General features: G+C 39.4%; 1 protein-coding gene across 6 annotated transcripts in view; it reads left to right on the top strand.

Annotated features, from left to right (window-relative positions):
- FTO (FTO alpha-ketoglutarate dependent dioxygenase) overlaps positions 1 to 22908 on the top strand; it is a 408414-nt gene that overhangs the window by 113088 nt on the left and 272418 nt on the right. For 4 of the 6 annotated variants that reach the window (XM_054533150.2, XM_063717086.1, XM_063717087.1 and 1 more), the window contains 1 exon segment: positions 8510 to 9137. In XM_054533150.2, the coding sequence (XP_054389125.1) occupies positions 8510 to 9137 (628 nt within the window). 6 annotated transcript variants of the gene reach the window in all.

Here is a 22908-nt window from a genome sequence, read left to right on the forward strand (position 1 = left end):
TTCTATTGTAGGACATTCTTCTCTTTTGGTTTCCATTTTGGTCTATACTGTTAAATTATGAGATGCTGTCAAATAGGACCTATCTTTTAATCCTTGTATGTCTGGCACTTTATACAGTGCCTGGTACATAGGAAGTATTTGAGAAATGTTAAAGAAACAAAATGAAATGAAGTATTGAATGAATGAATGAGGATCTCTGTGTCATTTTGTAGCAAAGCACATGTTACCTCAAGTCTTGTGATAGCTGTAGCAGAGTCTGAACAGTGACTCCAGAAGTGTATCCCTTCTGGAGCTCTAGTTTGCATCACGCAGACAGAGTCTGGGTCAGACGAGTGTTTAGCCCGTTAGTCATCGGATGGCTGCCAAGTTGCAAGCATTTTACAACAAAAATTATATAGAAAATGAGTGATAGGGTGCAAATTGCTGAGTGCAGAATAGAAAGTGTTAGGAGCAAAAGCTATTAACAGCTAGATTAGAAATACGCTCCTCTAAAATCAGAATATTCTAGTACTTTTAAGTGAAGGGCATTTCCCAAGTTACTTGAATATTTAAATTTTTTTTTTCTCTCTACCCAAGGTTGAGTTCCACTGGGCTTCATTTAAGTGAGCCTCTGGTAAACTGGTATCTTATTTGTTTAAAAACCATGTCTGACTTCCCTGTGTGATGAAATCTTTCAGAAGCATCTCTTGATATGGGAGGAAAAGGTAGAATTTTTATATAATGGCTTAAAATAGACAGAAAATGAAGCCTGATCTCCAGAGAGCTTAGCTTTCCACATCTTTCAGCCATTGACAAAGGCCTGGCATGCTGGCATTTTATATCTAAAATACCTTTCCAAATACTTATTAAACTATATAATCATCATTTATGCCACAGGATCATTTGTGAATCTCAAGAAATACAGTATGTGACCAGACAACTGCTAATATAAATTTCATGACTGCATACTCATTGGAAAAAACTCTAATGGGATTAAATGAAAAAAAGCCTAGCATATTTGAAAATCTGCCAACAGCTGTTCCAAATTATTGTGTGATATCTGATGTTCTACATGTACCTGTCCAAAATGGAAAGTGAACTTATTTGTTTGACAGAATGAATTAATATTAAATTACTTAATGTTCACTTCTTCTCCAAAGTTACTTGTTCTTTTTTTTTTTTTAAAGAAAAATTGAACAAATGCTACATAGTACGTTTATGTGTCAGGCACTAATTTAATTACTTTATAAACAATAAAAGAGGGCATTTAGGTTGGGATTTTTTTCTCTTACATTTTCTTTGAGATAGTGACAAAATTAGCCAGTTATTATTATTTGTTTTCACTGTGATAGCCTGAAAATTCCTCAGTCTCGAACAACAGATTTAAATAGTACCAGAAGTTCTCTTGAAGATTTTTGACCATTTAGAGCCATCAGAAAGAATCTCTTGGCAAATATAAGAAATGTCATGAAAATTAAGAATTTTTTTAGTGCAGCATCTTCGCTCTGATTTTTCTGATTAAAAATATTTTACATTTATTTTGGGAAATTTGAAAATAATATAGATGCCTAAAGAAGAAAATCAAGATGATGCTCAAGTACATTACTCAGGGATAACCACCATAAACTTTTGGCTATCTTTTTCTCCAATTTTTTTTTTTTTCTGTGAGCTGTTACATATGTACTGTTTTTCTTTTAATGAAACTGAGATCCTCTTGTCTGACTATCTTGTTACTAATTTATTCTATGGCTATAGTTTCCTACTGACTTTCAAACAGTTAAGTTTGTTACTTTAATATTCCATCATGTGGTTGTACCATTTTCTCTTCTAATACCTTCTTGGGCATTTTGGTGGTTTTCAGTTTTTAATTATTATCAATAGCAGTATGATGAATATTCTTATAATCTTTGTGTGTTTAATAACTTCCTTATGACAAATTCCTAAAAGTAGAATAACTGCATGAAAAGATAATGGACATATTTAGGTTCTGATAGATCTTGTCCAATTGGCCTTAAGCAACGTTGTAATAATTTGCATTCCTAATTGCACGCTATCAGAATATTGAATTTTGCCATTATCAACAATATGTATTACTATTATAAAACGTTTTAATGCAAATTTGATAGAGAGTAACTAATTTAAGTATAATTTAACATGAATTATATATTTTCCAACTTTGATACAGTTAATATTTATTTATTTATCTGTCTTTGAGATGGGGTCTCACTCTGTGGCCCAAGCTTAGGCTCACTTCAGCTTCCACCTCCTGGGCTGAAGCCATCCTTCCACCTCAGCCCCCCAAGTAGCTGGGACCACAGATGCGTGCCACCACACCTGGCTAATTTTTTTGTGTTGTTAGTAGAGAGGGGTTTCACCTTGTTGCCCAGGCTAGTCTCGAGCTCGTCAGCTCAAGCAATACACCCGCCTGAGCCTCCCAAAGTGCTGGGATTACAGGTGTGAGCCACCACGCCTAGGCAGTTAATTTTTTTATGTGCTAAGAGGCTTCTCTGTTAATATGCTTGTGAATGTATGTGTGTGTGTGTATTTAAATTTTTAATGGTTCTGCATTAATGGTTCTGCATTCCTGCCATATAGGTTGTACTTTTTTTCCAGTTTGTTTGCCTTTTAATTTTATGATTTATTTTATACAAAAATTTAAATTTTCAGATACATCTATCAATCTTCTTTTTCAAAAAGTTTATTGATTAACTGTATATGTGTATAATTTACATACCATAAAATGCACCTTTTAAAATTGTACAATTCAGTGATTTTTGGTAAATTTCCAGAGGTGTGCAACCATCATCACAGTAGTTTTAGAACATTTTTAGCACCCCAAAAAGATCTCTCATGCCTCTTTACATTTAGTTTTCTTTCCTACCCCAGCCAGGATCTCCACTCATCTGCTTCAGTCTTTTAAAGCTTTTATTCTTAGAAAGGAGTCTTGAGCACTTATGTGGAACCAAGTGCTGTGGCTATAACAGGTACTAATGCTATTTTCTTCTTTTTTTTGAGACGGAGTCTTGCTCTGTTGCCCAGGCTGCGGTGCAGTGGTGCGATCTCGGCTCACTGTAACCTCTACCTCCCGGGTTCCGGTGATTCTCCTGCTTCAGCCTCCTAAGTAGTTGGGATTACAGATGCCCGCCACCAGGCCCAGCTAATTTTTGTATTTTTAGTAGAAACGGGGTTTTACCTTGTTGGCCAGGTTGGTCTCGAGCTCCTGACATCAGATGATCCACCTGCCTCGGCCTCCCAAAGTGCTGGGATTACAGGTGTAAGCCACCGCTCCAGGCCACTAGTACTATCTTCTTTTAGGAGCTTGTGATCTTACAGGACAGATTATTAAACCAATAGTAGTTTAAATAAATATAGTTACAGATAGATAAGTGCTATGAAAGAGAAGTAAGGTGTGTGAGTGATAACAGAAGGCACCTATTTGAGGGTGGAGATTCAGGAAATGTTTCTATGAGAAAATGACCCAGGGATGGGAAGGACCATCCAGGTGTGGAGTTGGGGGAGGAGCCTGGGGGAAGTACTTAAGAGCTGTACACTTGACGACTGAAGGAATAGAAGCACATATGGTCAGAGAGAAAAGGGACATGATCTGAGTGGGGAAAAAATGGAATATTTTCCCATGCCATTATTTTCTTTTTATGCTGTTTTTTATGTCAAGGTATTTACAGATGATATTTATGTGGTTATATGGTTTTCCTGGTCCATAGGATTATAATTTTCCTGGATTAAATAGATCTTATATAGTGTTGAGACCTAGTGTATGTTGAACAAGGGCAGCAAGATTTTAATGGGGGGTGGGCAGGCGTTTGTGCATATGAGTGCATTATTTTCAGTATTCCTTTCTTAGTTCCAGAGGGGAGTGTGTTCAGAAGCAGAGTTCTTGGGAATTACCATACTTTTCTTTATTATTTTATACTAAGGACCATTCAGAGAGTACTGGAGGTGTTAAGACAGTGTGAAGAAATTACCTTCTTCATCACTTCTTCATCATTGCTTTGAATATACTGGGGCCTCAGGGACTTGCTTAGAAAATAACCAGTATAGTGATAGAGTTACTGCTCATGGCTTCAGAATATTTGGTCTCTGCCTACAGGATTGCATTGCTTTCTTCATAAGCTATGTAAATAGAAAGTACGATATCACCGTTTCTGTTTTCCAACGGGGATAACTAAAATATGGAAACTCTAAATCCTTAATGGATCCCTGACAATCTCAATGACAGTCCATAGTGGTATGCCACATGACTCCTCACTTTGTCACTTTCAATTCGTGGTCAACACCTCAGATAGGCATTTTGAGAAGCAGGGCAGTCCTACCACACTTACCTAGTAAAGTTATTTTTTCACATTCAGACTTGACTCATTCATTTTTCTTCTGCATACTTCCTCCCACTTTCTGCATGTCTTCTATAATATCTCCTGCACTCTGCCTCAGTCAGAACAGGCTAGATTATGCTATAGTAACTGATAACTCTCAAATCTCAGTGGCTCCACACAATAATATTTCTTGTCCATTTTATGTATCATTTGTGGGTTGGCACAGAGTCATTACCCATTAAAGTAGCTCAGAGATCCAAGTAGCCACCAGCTGGTTGCTGTGGCAGAGGGGTGCAGAGTATGCTGGAGGGTCTTGCAGTGACAATGACATGTTCCAGGCTGGAAGGGATGGCCATCATTTTTCACTGGACAGAAGTAATCCCATGTTTCATCCATCATGAGTGGACCAGGAGGTGTAATTTTACACTGGGCCCAAAAAGCTGGGTGGCAGCGGAGGAATCCAGAACTCTTTGGCAAATAGCTCTAATGACCAGCATAAATTTTTAGCTAGTGATTCACCTGAACTTCACTGAGAAAGTCAGAGCGTTCTCTAACTACCACCCCTCCAAAAGAAACCCTAGAACGTACTCATCTGCCTACTATTATTACGTTTATCATCCTATCTGAATTCATACCTTCTTTCTCCTTCTAGCCTGTTCCAATATAAGAAGTATCTTCTCTCCTATCCAAATATTTTTGATCACATACTCTTATCAGTAGATAAACACATACAGTGACATCCTAGAAAATGTTTAACAAATGGCCTGTAGGGGGAAAGAACCAGCCTTGATTTTTAGTGTTTTTTGATTTGTGCAGTATAAATACTCTCACTGTGGACAGTTTCAAGCCACTGTCATGGTGTTACTGAATGCGCAGTTGGAAAGAGATGTAGACAGTGGGCTCTCATGAGCCAGTGTGGACTGACTCCAGCACACCACGAGTAGTGTGCTGGTGGCAGTACTCATGTACTTGTGTCTGTTTTATAATAATATTCATATTAAACCTATTTGTGTGTATATGTGTATATATATATATATATATATATGCATACATATTTTAATAATGCTTCAGTTCTTTCATTTTATATTAAAAATAAAGCAGTTCTACCTCTCTCCTGTGCCCCACCACTCTACCAGATCACCTTACAAATCCCTGCATACCTGCCTTGGGGGCTACTGCTCTAGACACTCAAGGTCTCGACTTCTTTGGTTATTCACTCTCTCTGCATCATCAGCCTCTTTCTCTTGTATCATTCTCATGATTGTACTGAGAAACTCTGGTGTTCTCTAGCGTCTTCCATCATTAGAGATTGTCCCTTACTCTAGCCTTCTTCTTTATCAAAAGCTCCATTTTTCTACTCCCCTTCATAGCAGAACCATTCAGAGACATCTCTACATGCCATCTCACTTCCTCCTCTTTCATTCCATCTTCGCCTACTCCAATCTGACTTCCACCCCCAGCACTCTACCGAGATTGCTCTTGTCATTGCCATCAGTGATTTCCATGCTGCCAAATCTACTGGATCATCTGTCCTCATCTCACTTGGCCTCTCAGTGTCAGGTGACATAGTTGACTACCCCATCCTTCTAGAAATGCTCTCCTCTTTTAGCTTCTGCATTAATACACTCTGCTGGTTCTCCTTTGTTGAGGCTTCTGCTGCGACTCAGGAAATAGCTTTGGTCTCCTTTTGGTATTTGTACTATTTCCCTAGGTGATCTCATTCATTTCTAGGCCTTTAAAACCAAGCTGTGTGCTGATCACTCCCACATTGCGTTCCTCTGCCCTGCTTTCTCTTCTGAGCTCCAGATGTGTACATCCAATTCCCCTCCCCCCGCCCACCGTATTTTCACCTGGAGGTTTCATAGGTATCTTCAAGGCTGCAGCTCCAGAGTGTACTCTTCATTTCCCCCTTTTCTTCTTTCTACTATTTCTCTTTTGCCTCAGTTTTCCTTATTTCACAAAATAGTAAATTGTTTATTTAGTTGTTAAATCCAGAAATCTGGAATGTATTCTTAACTTCTATTCTGAGCAACAGGGAGAAACCCCGTCTCTACTAAAAATACAAAATTAGCCAGGTGTGGTGGTGCATGCCTGTAATCTCAGCTACTTGGGAGGCTGAGGCAGGAGAATCACTTGAACCCAGGAGGCAGAGGTTGCAGTGAGCCGAGGTCGTGCCATTGCACTCTAGCCTGGGCAACAAGAGCAAAACGCCGTCTCAAAAAAACCCAAAAAACCCCAAAAGACTTCTATCTTTTTTTATCCCTTACATCTAATTCATAAGCACATCCTTTTGTTCTACATACAACGTATGTATTTCATCTGTCCACTTATCTCTGTCTCTATTTTAGTCCAGACCATCATCACTTTTCTTCCAGATGATTGTAATAGCACATTCCATGCTCACATGTGCCTCTTTCCAATCCGTGCCTGATATTGTAACTAAGAGCGATTTGTATAAGATGTAAATCAAGTTATTTTTCTCCCTTCTACATCCTCCAGTGCATCTAGAATTAGCTGCAGATTCCTTACCATGACCTCTAAGGCTGTGTGTGATCTGGCCTCCGCCTTCCTCTGCCTCCTCATCGCATGTCACTCTGTCTTTGGCTCTTGTGTTCTAGTAAAACAAGCCTTTTTTTTGTCCCTAGAATAGGTTGGTCTTTTTCCTGAGTGCCTTTGGCTTCTTTGGTCTGTCTTTCTGGGAAGCACTTTCTCTGGCTTGTCATATTTCTGGTGCCTTATTTTCCTGAAGATCTCAGCTTAAATCCCATCTCCTTAGAGAATTCTTCCTGCTCTAATAAGATTTCCTACTGGTTTGTTTCTGTCTTAGTACTTAACACAATTTGGGGTTGCTTTTCTTTCTTTCTTTACTTGATTTGGTAGAAAGCTTTGTGAGAGCAGGGACCTTATTTCCATCTGGTGGTGGGTACTCAATAAACAGATGTTGCATGAAAAAAAAAATGTGTGGAAGAATACTGGTCTTGCTCTGCCTATCATGTGAATGGTAATTACTAAATGAAGACAGAGAAGGAAGGTATCTCAACAATGGTGGGCAGCACAATACAGGGAGGACAGGTTAATGTGTTGATCATGTCTGACTCTTTCTTTAAGACAGCCTAAAACTAGGGAGGAACAAATCAGATCAAACGTTACAGAGGTAAATGTAAAATCCTGTGATTTGGTTACAGATAAATCAGTTGCATTATGCAGAATCAGGAAACTCCAGCCTGACACCGATTCACATGCCAAGTCCTAAGGAAAGTGGTAGCCGAAAAGCTAATGCAGCCCTGACCTACATTAATCATTCCATGTATTTCTGTATTAGGGGAGGGAATTGGCTAATATTACTCTCCTCCAGTGACACCAGTAGAATTATTAGAACTTTCTAGAATTGCAATGTAATGACACCTCATTCATCCATCCACGAATCATTTATTCATTCTTTTACCATTTACTGAGTAAATTCTGGACACTCGTATTATAGTCATGAGCAAAAGTGCCATGGCTTTTGTGTTCATGGAACTTAATGTCTAACTCCTGAAGAGAAATGGGTTCTCTTTTTGTGAAAGTGTTAAGCAGAAACCAGTTTGTCATTTACTGAGACAATGCATTCTCATGGTTAAGAACTCATGCCCTGGAAGCCAGGGGTTGGTGTCCAGGGGCTTTAAATTCCAGCTCCAATATTTGCCAGCTCTGTGACTTTGGGCAAATTAATGTCTTTGGTCAAATTAATGTCTCTATGTTTCAGTGGTCTCATCTATAAACTGGAGATAATAATGCTATGCATAGAGTTCAAATGAGCTAATGCACACAAATAACTTACAACAGTACCTGGTACGTAGTAAGCACTTAATAAATATTTTAGATAATAAGCAGTTAATAAGATGGTGTTGAGATTTAGGGTGAGAAAAAGTGGTCACAGAGTAATCCTGGTGTATCAGAACCCACATTATTATTTTTCGTTTTTTATTAAAGATTGTTAGTAATTTGAGCTTGAACTTGAAAATCTTGACTGTAGAGTTTGATGACATTTGTTTTATTTGGTTTCCTGTTTTGGGCTAGGAAGATGTGACTCCTGTTTAGAAATAACCACCAGGTAGTCCCCTCACAACTCCCCAAATGCTTACAAAGAAACACACCTTTGGAAATAATACAATTGTAACTATACATCAACGTCTGTTTTTGCTTTGATTTTGTTTTAGTGGCAGCTGAAATATCCTAAACTAATTCTCCGAGAAGCCAGCAGTGTATCTGAGGAGCTCCATAAAGAGGTTCAAGAAGCCTTTCTCACAATGCACAAGCATGGCTGCTTATTTCGGGACCTGGTTAGGATCCAAGGCAAAGATCTGCTCACTCCAGTATCTCGCATCCTCATTGGTAATCCAGGCTGCACCTACAAGTACCTGAACACCAGGCTCTTTACGGTCCCCTGGCCAGTGAAAGGGTCTAATATAAAACACACCGAGGCTGAAATAGCCGCTGCTTGTGAGACCTTCCTCAAGCTCAATGACTACCTGCAGATAGAAACCATCCAGGCTTTGGAAGAACTTGCTGCCAAAGAGAAGGCTAATGAGGATACTGTGCCATTGTGTATGTCTGCAGATTTCCCCAGGGTTGGGATGGGGTCATCCTACAACGGACAAGATGAAGTGGACATTAAGAGCAGAGCAGCATACAACGTAACTTTGCTGAATTTCATGGATCCTCAGAAAATGCCATACCTGAAAGAGGAACCTTATTTTGGCATGGGGAAAATGGCAGTGAGCTGGCATCATGATGAAAATCTGGTGGACAGGTCAGCGGTGGCAGTGTACAGTTATAGCTGTGAAGGTACAGTCCGCTCTTGGAAAAAGCAGCCCTGTATGTAATAACATGACCCGAGTTGTTCAGGCTCTGGAGATACACACGCATATACATGAACATGTTTGCATATGTGCTTGCGTGTATACATGCACATGCGTGTGTGTATCATGTGTCCTTTTTAGTCTTGTCACACCTGTATGTCTGCAGAATATGCCTCTCTTTCTCATCTAGCCATGCTAGCTGGCTCATTGTTATACTGTACTCAGAATATTTTCACACGTAAGCACTACTGTCATTTGTCTCTCGTGTGCCCAGGAGAGCAGCCTCTTGGTTTCATACAGCCAACTGTCTTCTCTACAGCTCAGAGGAGATTGTACAGTTGCTATAATTAACTTGCTGATAAAGAGCTGGGAAAACAAAAATCTGTCAAATCTTTCCAGGTTCCCACAGGTGCACATTTCCAGACCTGCCAAAATATTTTATTATGGTTGACATCACTATCTTGATGGATGTGATTTGTCAAATATGGACTTGTTCTTGGCTTCATATAGTTTATAACTACTGTCCTTTCTTGCCAGAAGCAGTTGAGGTAGGTTTTGTAAGCAGACAGTCCTCTATTTTCAGGAAACTCCCTAGCCCTCTACCCAATTCTGCAGTTTTAGACCTTGTTGGGTGGCTGTGGTAGACTTGTTCTTGCATTTTCTGATGTATAATCCCCTTGAAACAGAGATCATAGGCTACCTCTTAGTAGCCCACCCAAATTTCTCTTCTTCTATTATTGTTTCTGTGTGTTTATGGCCCTCATTTTTCCTTAGAATAGAATTACAAAAATGGTAGTTGAACAGATGGAGGAGAGCATGACCTCTGTTGACTTTCTTTTGTGCCTGATTATTTGGCAAAGGGATACAAGACATAGTATTAGCTCTCCTGTCTGATTTACTGAAAGATGTTTGGAAAACCAGAATTCTGGATATGCCATCAGGGAATGACTGGAACTTTCCAGGGTAATTATTTTCTGACAACTCTAGTTATTTGATTGGATTTTTGTTTGTTGTTGTTATTTGTTTACTAAAATGACTGTTTTGGAAAAGAGATTTAAGAAAAAAAAGATCTTTAAAGTACTCTTTAAATTTCTTACAATTTCCAAGTCTCAAAAATTTCCTCAGAACTACTAATATTTTTTCTAACTTTACCTTATGTCTTCAGTCTGAAACAAGGAACTAGTTTAGCGTTTGGAAATTTCACCACTTTCTCTGGCATCTCAAATAATGATGCTGACCTAAGAAAATCGCTTGAAGGGATTTAATGCTGTCCTAATGGAAAGAACTGAGATCCTCTGATCTTTAATAAGGACTTGCCAGGGATTTAAGAACTATCACATCCAAGAACTCTGATGTGAACGAACAATGGAGTTAGTTTCTTTCTTAAGGAGACAACTCTCCAAACCTGAAGCAGTGGTATGTGATAGTACAAAGCTCTACAAAGATGTCTTTGTGCTCCCAATTACTCTCAGCCCTCCAGTTTAATAGTCCTATTGTACTCCCTTCGCGTGGGTGATCAAGTAGTTTTTGAAACCTAGAATATCTTTCAGAAAGGAATTTAAATGTCTAATGAATAGTTTCTATGCTCAGGAGTAATTAAGACTGACAAAGTATACAAATATAAATTACATATAAATATAGAAATGTTGGTACTTAAAGAGGGAACTGTAGAATTTGAATCTGTAAGAGTGGTGTGCAAACTCCTTTGTTCTCTTAACCGCAGAAATTCTCAGAACTCCATCTAATAATAATAGCAATACTGGGAATGCTCATTTATTGAGCACCTACTATGTGCTACATGCTGTTATAAGCATTTTACATGCATTAACTCATTTTATCTTCCCAACAATTCAAAGAACAAAATAGTAATGAAGTACTATTGCTATCCTCATTTTGCAGATGAGGAAACTGAGTCACAGAAGGTTGATTAACTTGTTCATGGTGATGCAGCAAGTAATTAGCAGAGTTAGGATTTGAGGACAAATATCCAGGCTTCAGAATCTGAACACCTAAGGCTATGTGCATTATGAGCAGCCGTTTCTTATCCCAGCAGTGTAGCCGTCTCAGGGATTTTATTTTATTATTTTACTTTTTTAATGTTTTGAGACAGAGTCTTGCTCTATCTCCCAGGCCGGAGTGCAGTGGCACGATCTCGGCTCACCACAACCTCTGCCTCCTGGGTTCAAGTGATTCTCCTGCCTCAGCTTCCCGAGTAGCTGGGATTACAGGCGCACACCACTACTCCCAGCTAATTTTTTATAATTTTAGTAGAGACGGGGTTTCATCATGCTAGCCAGGCTGGTCTCAAACTCCTGACCTCGTGATCTGCATGCCTCGGTCTCCCAAAGTGCTGAGATTACAGGTGTGAGCCACCGCGCCCGGCCAGGGACTTGGGTTTTTAAAATGTCCACCTTCTGGAAAGGTTAAGGGGACGTTCCACTTGCTTTTTGTTGCAGGTCCTAGTGTCTTCCTTTCTCCAGCTTTACTTCTCACCCACGTCTGCTGTAGCTTTCTAGCACATACTCTCAGATGACTGGAATGCATCAGATTATCTTATTCGATGAAACAGAACCTTTCTGTAGGTGTCTGGCTGTGTGTCAGACAGTGTACAAAGCATGTGCCTTGAAAACTCTGTGGTGGGCGCATGTCTTCTAAGTGACAAGTGATATCTGTTTAGTTTTCTGGTCTTATAATCCTTGGCAGAATGCCAGAACTATGGCAAAGGTGGACTTGAAGAGAATCATTTGGTTTAAAACCTTGGTTGAGGTTGAGAAGGGCTTAAGGAGGTCACAGAGAGTGGACACTTCAGAGAATTGTATTTTTTTCTATGTCCTTGAACTTGTTTGTCAATGAGCTGTTCTAGACAGTATGGGAACTCCAAAGATAAATCAATGGCTTTCTCACTTTGAGGTAATAGGGAGGTAATAGGTGGGCTCTCGTGATTGTAATTATGAAATGACAAAACATTGGGTTTGAAAGAGACTTTTGAAATCACTTGATTCTAGCCTCTCATTTTACAAATGAAAACACCGAGAAGGGAAGTGGCTTGGCCAAGGTCACATTGCTACTTAGTGACAAGAGCAGGGATTTAAGTTGGAAAGTATTCCTTGCCACTGGAGAGGTTCACGTAAAATGCATTGGGAATTCAGATACAGAAGTGATTGCTTCCTGCTGAAATTAAATTCAGTTGAAGCTTAAGATCTTTCAAGACTCTGCTCTCAATACCTTTTCCCAGGGAAATCTTGTAGATTTATAATGAGCCAGTCATCCCTCTTTGGTTTATTTTCATGAGTAGAGGTCATTGAGAAGTAATTTGTATAGGATACGTGTAATTATATACTAAATTCATTGGCTTTCACATGCCATTCTAGTTAATAGATATCTCCAGTAGGAAGATTGAAATGGTACAATTTTTAATCAGGAATGGCTTCGGGGAACCATATGTAAATAGGCAGAATATTTGATTTTCCTATTCCAGCTTTGCTGGCAATTGCTTGTTACTCCTAGCTATAACAAACGAACTTTAGCGGGGAAGGCATTAAAAACCCAATGTTTAATATGGTCCAGCACCTTGTTCTTTGACTGGAACACCTTCAGAAACGTCACTTAGATCAACAGTAACTATTGGCTACCATTTTTGTTTATTTGTTTGGAAGGAAACATTTTCTGTGAAATTGTCTTTCTGGAAAGAAAAGCAATTCTTAAGATTTTAAACTAGTGCCAAGTATTGCATATTCTTGACATTATTTTCCAGACCTTCCACAAAGAGCCAGGAAGGCAGCTGGGCTTGGAGGCTCACGACTGTAATCCCAGCACTTGGGGAGGCCAAGGCAGGTGGATCACGAGGTGAGGAGTTCAAGACCAGCCTGGCCAACATGGTGAAACCCTGTCTCTACTAGAAATACAAAAATTAGCCAGGCGTGGTGGTGCACACCTGTAGTCCCAGCTACTCGGGAGGCTGAGGCAGTAGAATTGCTTGAACCTGGGAGCCACGGGTTGCAGTGAGCTGAGATCACGCCACTGTACTCCAGCCTGGGTGACAGAGTGAGATTCCATCTGAAAACAAACAAACAAACAAACAAAAATCCAAAACCCAGGAAGGTTCACAAAAGGAAGAAACCGATCCATGTTTCCTGTTGAGCATGTGATAGGCTGGAAAGTAGAGATTTCGCAATAATGTTCTTGGAATTCTAGGATTTCCATTCATGTCTTTGATTTGGGAAAAATTGCATCCCCTTAAGGATGGAAATTTGTTCCCGTAATTCTTGAATCTCTATTTTAACATGACTTGCTCTATATTTCTCAGCTCATCACCGAGACCATGAAAAGCTAGTTTATAATTACAGCTTGGAGTTTTGGTGTATTCATAAAAATGCTGTGATGTTTAATGTTATCTTAGCTTCCCAGCATCCCTGTCTAAAATCTCAAAGCTTATTTGACCTAGCTTTGTTTTATTGTATCATGCTATGCCTTGTCAGTGATTTTTGAAATCACTTATACTGCTCAGTAAAACTTGTTTGGTCTTATAAGTCACATTTTTTGGGGTGACCATCCAGTTATTTATCCATTTAACAATGAGGTCTCCCATGAAGAGGCAAGAAGGCTCACAAGAAGACCAAAGGGGGGGAAAAAACTTATTTGATCTACAAAGTTACATTTTTTTTCATGCCTTTGCTATTATTTTTTCATTTAACAATAAGCATCTACTATTTGCTAGTCAGTTGTCTAGATGCTGAGCATGTATCAGTGAACAAAACAGACAAAAATCCCTGCCCTCGTCGAGCTCACATTCTAGCAAGGGAAAACAGAAAATAAAAGTAGATTGTGTAACAAGGGTGAGGGATAATCTTACAATTTTAGATAGGAGAGCCAGGCAAGGCCTTGTTAAGGGGGTAACATTGAAGCAGATTGGAAGGAGAGAATGAGCCACTGAGAAATTTGAAGGGGGAGCACATAGGCGGGAAGATAGAACATGATTGGGATGTTTCAGAAGCGACAAGTGTGGATGGAATAGAGTGAGAGAAGAGGAAACAAAATGAAGACAAAGGGACAAGTAAATGGGTGGCAGAAGATAGGGCCTTTTCATGTTAGAAAACAAAGTAGTAGGTTTGGATTTGGAGTGAGATGGGGAGCCACTGAGGAGTAGAAGAAGGGAAGCAACACCAGAAACAGGAGAGCTCACAGAGGTGACCAAAGTAATCCAGACTAGGGATATGATGGTCTAGATTAGAAGAGGCAGAGCAGGGGAGAAAGGTGTAAATACAGTCCTGTAACTTTTTACCAACAAAGAGAGTGGCAGTGTTTCAGCACCAGTGAGAAAGGATGACCAGCAGTGGCGTCTCCCATTTGTCAAGAGAAGGCTAAGCCTGTAAGAATGGCTACATTTTCTCCCCTCTGTGAATGGCTTTATTCGGGAATAACTGACATACAATAAGCTATACATATTGAACATTTATAGTTTTATAAGTTTCAACACACCTGTGAAACTATCCCCACTATCAAGCTAATGAACATACCCATTATTCCAGAAGCTTCCTTGTGCCCCTTTGCAATTCCTCTTCCTGACAGATCTGTTTTCTTTTTTTATTGTTTTTGATTTGTTTGTAGAGACTGGGTCTCAATATGTTTCCCAGGCTGGTCTTGAAATCCTGGCCTGAAGAGATCCTCCTTGCTCAGCCTCCCAAAGAGCTGGAATTACAGGTGTGAGCCACTGTGTCAGCCTGGATTTGTTTTCTGTCACCAGATGAGTTGGCATTTTCTAGAATTTTAACCAGATGGAATTATATATGTGCATGGTTTTTTTTGTTTGGATTCTTTAACTTAGCATAGTTATTTTGAGATTCATCCATGTTGTTATGTATATCAGTAGCTCATTCCCTTGTATCCTTTTTTATTTCAATAAAATATACACAAAATTAAGCATTATAACCATATAAACTGTACAGTTGAGTGGCATTAAGCATCATCCCACACCGAATCTCTGTACCCATTTAAACAATTACTCCCCATTTCTCCTTCCCCCATTTCCTGGTAACCACTGTTCTGCTTTCTGTCTGTATTATATTTGACTATTCTAGGTACCTCATATAAGTGGAATCATACAATATTTGACCTTTTGTGTCTAGATTATTGATATGGTTCAGCTGCGTCCCTGGCCAAATATCAGCTTGAATTGTATCTCCCAGAATTCCCACATGTTGTGGGAGGGACCAAGGAGGAAGTGGTTGAATCATGAGCCTGGTCTTTCCCATGCTATTCTCATGATAGTGAATAAGTCTCACGAGATCTGGTGGATTCATCAGGGGTTTCCGCTTTTGCTTCCTCCTCATTTTCTCTTGCCACTGCCATGTAAGAAGTGCCTTTTGCCTCCCGCCATGATTCAGAGGCCTCCCAGCCATGTGGTACTGTAAATCTAATTAATCCTCTTTTTGTTTCCAGTTTCGGATATGTCTTTATGAGCAGCATGAAAACGAACTAATACAATCATTTTACTTAACATAGTGTCCTTAAGATTCATCCATGTTTTGGCATGTATCAGAATTTAATTCCTTTTTAAAGATGAATCATATTCCATTGTATGAATATACCACATTTTGCTGATTGATTCATCCATTGGCTATTCATAATAGCCATCTTTTGGCTATGGTGGATAAAGTTGCTGTGAACAAATATCTCTGTATACAAATATCTGTGTGAGTCTCCGCTTTCAGTACTTTTGTGTATATACTTTTTTTGTGTATATACTTTTGTGTATGTACTTTTGTGCAGGATTGCTGGATCAAATGATAGGTCTATGTTGACAGTTTTGAGGAACTGCTATACTGTTTTCTACAGCGACTGAACTGTTTTACATTCTCGCTGAACTGTTTTACATTCTCGCTGGCAATGCACAAGGGTTCTAATTTCTCCACATCTATGCCAACACTTACTGTTCCCTGTTTTTTGATAACAGCCATCATAATGGGTATGAAATGGTATATCCTTGTGGTTTTGATATGCATTTTCCTAATGATTAATGATGTTGAACATCTTTTCATGTTCTTAGCCATTTATATATCTTCTTTGGAGATATGTCTGTTCAAGTTGTTTGCCCATTTTTGAATTTGGCTGTTTTTTAGTTGTTGAGTTTTTGAGATGGAGTCTCGCTCTGTCGCCCAGGCTGGAGTGCAGTGGTGCAATCTCAGCTCACTGCAAGCTCCACCTCCCAGGTTCACGCCATTCTCCTGTCTCAGCCTCCCGAGTAGCTGGGACTACAGGCGCCTGCCACCACGCCCGGCTAATTTTTTGTATTTTTAGTAGAGACAGGGTTTCACCATGTTAGCCAGGATGGTCTTGATCTCCTGACCTTGTGATCCACCCGCCTCGGCCTCCGAAAGTGCTGGGATTATAGGCGTGAGCCACTGCGCCCGGCCTGAACTTTTAATGATATATTAATGTGATGAGCAAGGGATCAGAGAACAGTGGAATAGACTTTACTGTCCATGACATTGATTAGGCACTTAGATTCTATACTACTGAATGACATCATTCGTATTGGTATTAATTAGCTATGGGACCTTAAGCAAGTTACTTAAATTCTTTGTGACTCAGTTTTCTCATCTGTAAAATAGTGATCAGAGCTGTATCCACCTCAAGTTTGTGAGAATTAAACACTTGTAAAGTGCCAAGAACATAACAGCAGTAATTAGCACATAGTAAGCATTCAATACTGTGCTATTTTTAGTTTTTATCAAAATTATTCATTCATATCATGTTTACAAGTCAAATATTTTTATAAGGTTTGTTAAGGAAAAAAAAGCAGGAGTTTTTACACCTTTTCTTCCCATTTTCATTTCCACAGGCAATCATTTCTACTCTTTTCTTTCAGGTAATGCTTTTGGTAGTTGATAACATACTTCCATTGTTTTGAACATTATATATTGGCTTCCTGATATGGAAGGTGAAGATTTCCTTAGCTCTCTTCTTTCTCCCTGCCTGCCTACACATGTACACGCTTCTGATTCGCATTATAGATTTACTGTAATTTTGATTATATCACTATTCAGCCTTTATAGTTATCATATATATACATGAGAATGCCTTCCAGAACCTATGATCTGTTATCCTTTTCTTTTCAACTTTTTTTCTTGCATTAATGGTAGTCTTGCTTTTTGTGTATTTGTATAGTTTTCTATGTAGTTATGACTAATTAAATCCCTTGCTATCTACCACATCTTCTCAAGAGCTTCAGAACCATCAGATATTCTGTCCGTTTCATTTCCTTGGAGCACTGTCTTCCAGAGTCTTCTCATCTGCTCCAATCTGGCGTTCTATGCCTGATGCATGGGGATCCCCTTCTGTGATCTCTTCATTGTAATCCAGCAGATTCCTTTACTTCTGTCTTTTGTGGACTCCTCACATTCCTGCATTCTGGCCTTGCTCTTTCCTGACTGTTTTCTTATTTTGGTGGAGCATGTCCTACAATGTTTTCTTCAGAAAGGATGCTTAGGAGGTAAATTTTTAAGACCTTAAATGTCTTCAATCATCTTTATTCCACCTTGGCATATGTAGGTTCTTCCAGTATGAAAACCTGGTTAGGAAATAATATTTTTTTCAGAATCGTAGTGACATTGCATTACTGTCTTTTATCTTACAGTGTTCCTGTTAAGAGTTCTGAATTTTTCTTCAGCTTTTATGTCGCTTTTTTTGTTGGATCTTTTTTTGAATGTTTTACAATTTCACAGTGATATTTTCACTCATTTTACTGTCATTGTGTAGGGCTTTCAATCATGCCCTTCAGTTGTTGGACATTTTCTTGAATTACTTTGTTAGTTATTTCTTCCTCTCCAGTTTTCTCATCTCTTTGGAATCCATATAATTTAGTTAACCTTCTGGACTCTTCCTCTAGTTTTCTTGTTTATTCCCTTATTTTCAGTCTTTATGTTTGTTTTTTAGTCTGATATCTGGGAGATTTTCTTAACTTCCAACCTGTCTATTGATTTTTTTTTTTTTGAGATGGAGTTTTGCTCTTGTCACCCAGGCTGGTGTGCAATGGCACAATCTCGGTTCACTGCAACCTCCGCCTCCCAGGTTCAAGTGATTCTTCTGCCGCAGTCTCCTGAGTAGCTGGGATTACAGGCGCGGACCACCACGCCCAGCAAATTTTTATATTTTTAGTAGAGACAAGGTTTCACCATGTTGGCCAGGCTGGTCTCGATTTCCTGACTTCAGGTGATCTGCCCGCCTCAGCTTCCCAAAGTGCTGAGATTACAGGCATGAGCCACTGCGCCGGGCCTGTCTGTTGAATTTTCAGTATTGAAATATAACATATATCATAAACATACAGCTTGAAGAATTGCCGTAAACATATCTGTGTACCTAGCACCCTGGTCAAGAAATAAAACATATCAGCATCCTAGAAGTGCTCCCTTCCAGTGTCTGCTTCCCCACAGCAGTAAACACTCTCCTGACTTCTAAGGCCGTAAATAGTTTTATGTGTGTTTGAATTAGACTTGTAAACTTGTAAGCTCCTTAAAGATGTAATTTGTGTCTTCATCCTTCTTTGTATCCGCATATAGTGGCAAATGAGTATTTTTTGCCCCAAATCTGTTAAGTATTTGTTGTTCTTGAGGAGCTTGTGTTATTCAGTTACATTGTGGCCACTGTTCAGTAACTCTTTGATTTCTGCAACTGCAGTCTCTGTTTAGTAATAGGATTCTTTTGATAGCAAATAATAATTCCAGACCTAAAGAGGCTTAATTTAAAAAGGTAAGGAATTCTCTCACTTCATCCTAAGAACAGGAGTCTCACTGGCTTCAAGTGGACCTTGTTCCAACAGTAATGATGTGATCAGTTTCAAATTTCTTCCCCTTCCTCTTTTGGCCACTCTCTCTTTCTTTTTCCTGAGCTTTGGGGAGGAGAGAAACTGGGTATTGGGTGTGTACTTTGAACTCTGGGTCAAGCTTTACCTGAAGCTAGATGAACAAATAATGACCCTCTTTTGATTAACCCAGTTCGGTTCTGGTTTCTGTGTTATTTACAATGTAAGGGTTTCCTGTGAGTCTCCACAACTCTCTTTATACCTTCCTGAGGTTGCCCAAGGAATTGAAACCTCTACTGTTAGAAGCTCTGGTTTGGAGAATATTGTTTGAGAAGTATCTCTGCTTCCTTACCTGATTTCGTATTTTACTTCAGATAATATAGTGATTTTGAAGCTTTAGCTAATGGCCCGCATAGCAGTTTTTCTCTCCTTTTCATGCTTTCAATTTTTCTCCCAAGTCCATGAAACATGATGTAATGAGGTTCTCCTCTGTAATGTAAATATTTTTATCTTAAATTTTTTCCCCAAATGCTTAATCTGAAAGCTGACAGAGCCAGACATGATGTTGAAGGGCTTTAGATTTTTCTGTAAAGAGTTTTCAATATTTTGCCTGAAATCCTAGAAAACTTATAATTAATTTTACAATTTATCTGTGTCAAGGGACTATGTTTGTCTTGAATTGCTTGTTTCGAGGCATCTGAGAGCAGCTTCTTGTTATAGATTCTGAGCTGGGAATGATTAGGTTTTTTTTTTTTTTTCCTCCACCCCTTCAGACTTTTCTAAATTCTCCATTTTTTCAGACCATTCATTGCTCCGTGGCTGAGAAGGAGTATGTGCTGTGTCAGCAGCAAGCTTTTCTTGCAACCCATCAAGGAAAGCATTTCTAAACTCTAGAACTCTGGCAGGGAGGCTTCTCCTTGGCTAACCTTTCTTTCCTAGTGATGTAGTCCATCAGCTGTGTTTCCTAAATGCTCTCTGGCTTATACAGTACCCATTTGTTACTACGTTGGGAACCTGTCTAGAAAAAGTGTAGTAATTATGCACGAAGAAGCTCGTACCTTCTAGAGAGATCATTCTGAAAACAGATCTGATGGGTGAAAAAGGCTTTAGTGTCTGTCAGTAGCCTCAGTGTAAGGTCTAGATTCTTTCCTATGGTTCATAAACCCATGTCCTGGTCTCCACCCACCTCTCCAGGCTCTTCTTTTGCAAGTCCATGTCATTCATGTGACACTCTTGCAGCTGGGAATTGATTGTGCTCTTACACATACACCATGCCATTTCCCTCCTAGAATGTGTCTTCCCTATGTCACACTTTCCCCTTTTGCCTTCTGTCTCCTTTCGTTCTACAAAATGGATTTCCCGTACCAGACGTGGGAATGTCAAAGATCAGCACTGGACAGATAAGGCATCATTAGACTCCATGGTACCAGCTGGCCATCTACAACTTGTGAGTTTCTCCTGCCTCAAGATCTATGACATGGATAGCAAGGGACCAGCCTTTTAAAGCTCCTCTAGGTGTGGAGTTAAGGAAACAGAGGAAGTAATCACAAGGGTGGGAATCTTTTTTTTTTTTTGAGATGGAGTGTTGCTCTGTCACCCAGGCTAGAGTGCAGTGGCACTATCTTGGCTCACTGCAACCTCCACCTCCCAGGTTCAAGCAATTCTCCTGCCTCAGCCTCCCGAGTAGCTGGGATTACAGGCATGTGCCACCACACCCGGCTAATTTTTGTATTTTTAGTAGAGACAGGATTTCACCATGTTGGCCAGGCTGGTCTTGAACTCGTGACTTCAAGTGGTCCGCCTGCCTCAGCCTCCCGAAGTGCTGGGATTACAAGTGTGAACCACCACACCAAACTGAGAATCTTTTGTATCTTAGCTCTTTGCTAAGGAAATAGAAAGTAGAGAATAAGAAATAGGGCTGTTTTTAACAAAAAATTAGCCAGGTGTGGTGGCACATGCCTGTAATCCCCACCACTCAGGAGGCTGAGGCAGGAGAATCACTTGGATCTGGGAGGTGGAGGTTGCAGTGAGCCGAGATCGCGACACTGCACTCCAGCCTGGGCAACAGAGCGAGACTCTAGTCTCAAAAAGAAAGAAAGAAAGCGGGCTATTTAAATGTATGGTGATGATAAATATATACTGAACCTATGAGGGAAGTTCTTGACATACACTATTATGTATGTTATTAAATATGGTACAAAATTTTTTGTGATACATTTTATTCGAGTATCACTGTAGTCTCTACTGTCATACTCTGGCTTCTGTCTTTGTTTCCTATAGAGCCGTGGTTATAATTAGAAATGTAAACAAAATATTTTGTCCTTTATTAAATAGAATTTTTTTCTCAAAAACTAGCCGGCATAAAACATTGAATGGGTTAATTTTGGGGGGAAGTTTTGGACAATTTAAACTTGACTTTTAAACTTAACAGTCTTTTGTATTTTGTCGCATCTTCTACTTATTTAACAGTTTTGTTAGTGGGAGCTGGGAGTGCACCAAACACACTGAGGTACTTAAAATCTTTTTAATTTTATTGAGGCTTAAAGGCAAGTAAGAACCTGTTGCCTCTGCTTGTTGCCAAAATAACATGGGGCAAGAGTAATCAGTTACAGTTGCTATAGGTAATTACAAGTTGATTTCACTGAGAAGTAAGAACACTATATTTAACAATAAAAAGTTTATCACACGTAAAACTTTCCTCCTCCCTACACAGCCTAAGGAGGGGAAAAATTCTCACCAAACTATCGTTTTACTGAGCAGATTTCAAAGGTGTTGGATTTTTGGGAGACATCAAGAAAGACTAATTGCTATTATTGTCTCTAATTGTCTTCATTGATGCCAGCTTGAGAAGAGTACCAGGATGAAAGTTAGAAGGGAAAGTAGTGAAGCAGACTGTTACCTTGTAAAGATTCCCACTTATTAGACTGTCCACACGCAGTGGCGTTAAAACTTCATAAAAACTGTTCCTTATAGTTTGAAAATTTTTTTTTTTGAAGTCATTATAATTGGTTTTCTTTTTATTTATTTATTTATTTATTTTTTGAGATGAAGTCTCACTATGTCACCAGGCTGGAGTGCAGTGGCGCGATCTCGGCTCACTACAACCTCCGCCTCCTGGATTCAAGCGATTCTCCTGCCTCAGCCTCCTGAGTAGCTGGGATTACAGGCACGCGCCACCACACCCAGCTAATTTTTGCATTTTTAGTGGAGATGGGGTTTCACCATGTTGGCCAGGATGGTCTCAATCTCCTGACCTAGTGATCCGCCCGCCTAGGCCTCCCAAAGTGCTGGGATTACAGGTGTGAGCCACCACACCTGGGCCTTTTTATTTCTTTTTAATTTTGTGTGGACTTTAATGGTAGAAGTTATAGTTCATTTGACCAGAAAGGGACATGTGAAAAACCTTCCTAAAATATTTTCTTTTTGTTCTCTTGTGCTGTTTGCTATATCTGTAATCATTAGTGCCCCCCTAGAATGAAGCAGCCAAGTCTTGGGTTATCACAAATATAAACATAATTTTTATATCCTATTCTTTTGCTAAGGTGATCTGGATATCAATTAATTTAGCATTAATTATTATATTGTATGCTGTCATTAGTCATGTTACATTATTAGGTATTAGTCACATTACATCATAATTATTTTATGCAGCCTCAACTTCTTTACTAAAATGTGCAGTAGACATCAGATCACAAATATCAAGACTGTTGAACAGGGGTTGGCAAATGTTTTTTTGTAAAGGGCCAGAAATAAGTACTTTTGGCTTTGTGGGTCTTATAGTCTGTGTCCTATCTACTCAACCTTGCTGTCTGTGTGAAAGCAGCCATTTATGTAAATGAATGGGCACGACTGTGTTCTAGTTAAACTTTATTTTGCAAAAGCAGGTCATGGGACTGATTTGCCTGTGATCTCTGCAACCCAGCTCTTGAGCAAGGGTCACAGACTTTGCTGTGGTTAG

The sequence above is a fragment of the Pongo abelii genome, chromosome 18 (assembly GCF_028885655.2).
Source record: "Pongo abelii isolate AG06213 chromosome 18, NHGRI_mPonAbe1-v2.0_pri, whole genome shotgun sequence".
NCBI classification, from domain to species: Eukaryota; Metazoa; Chordata; class Mammalia; order Primates; family Hominidae; genus Pongo; species Pongo abelii.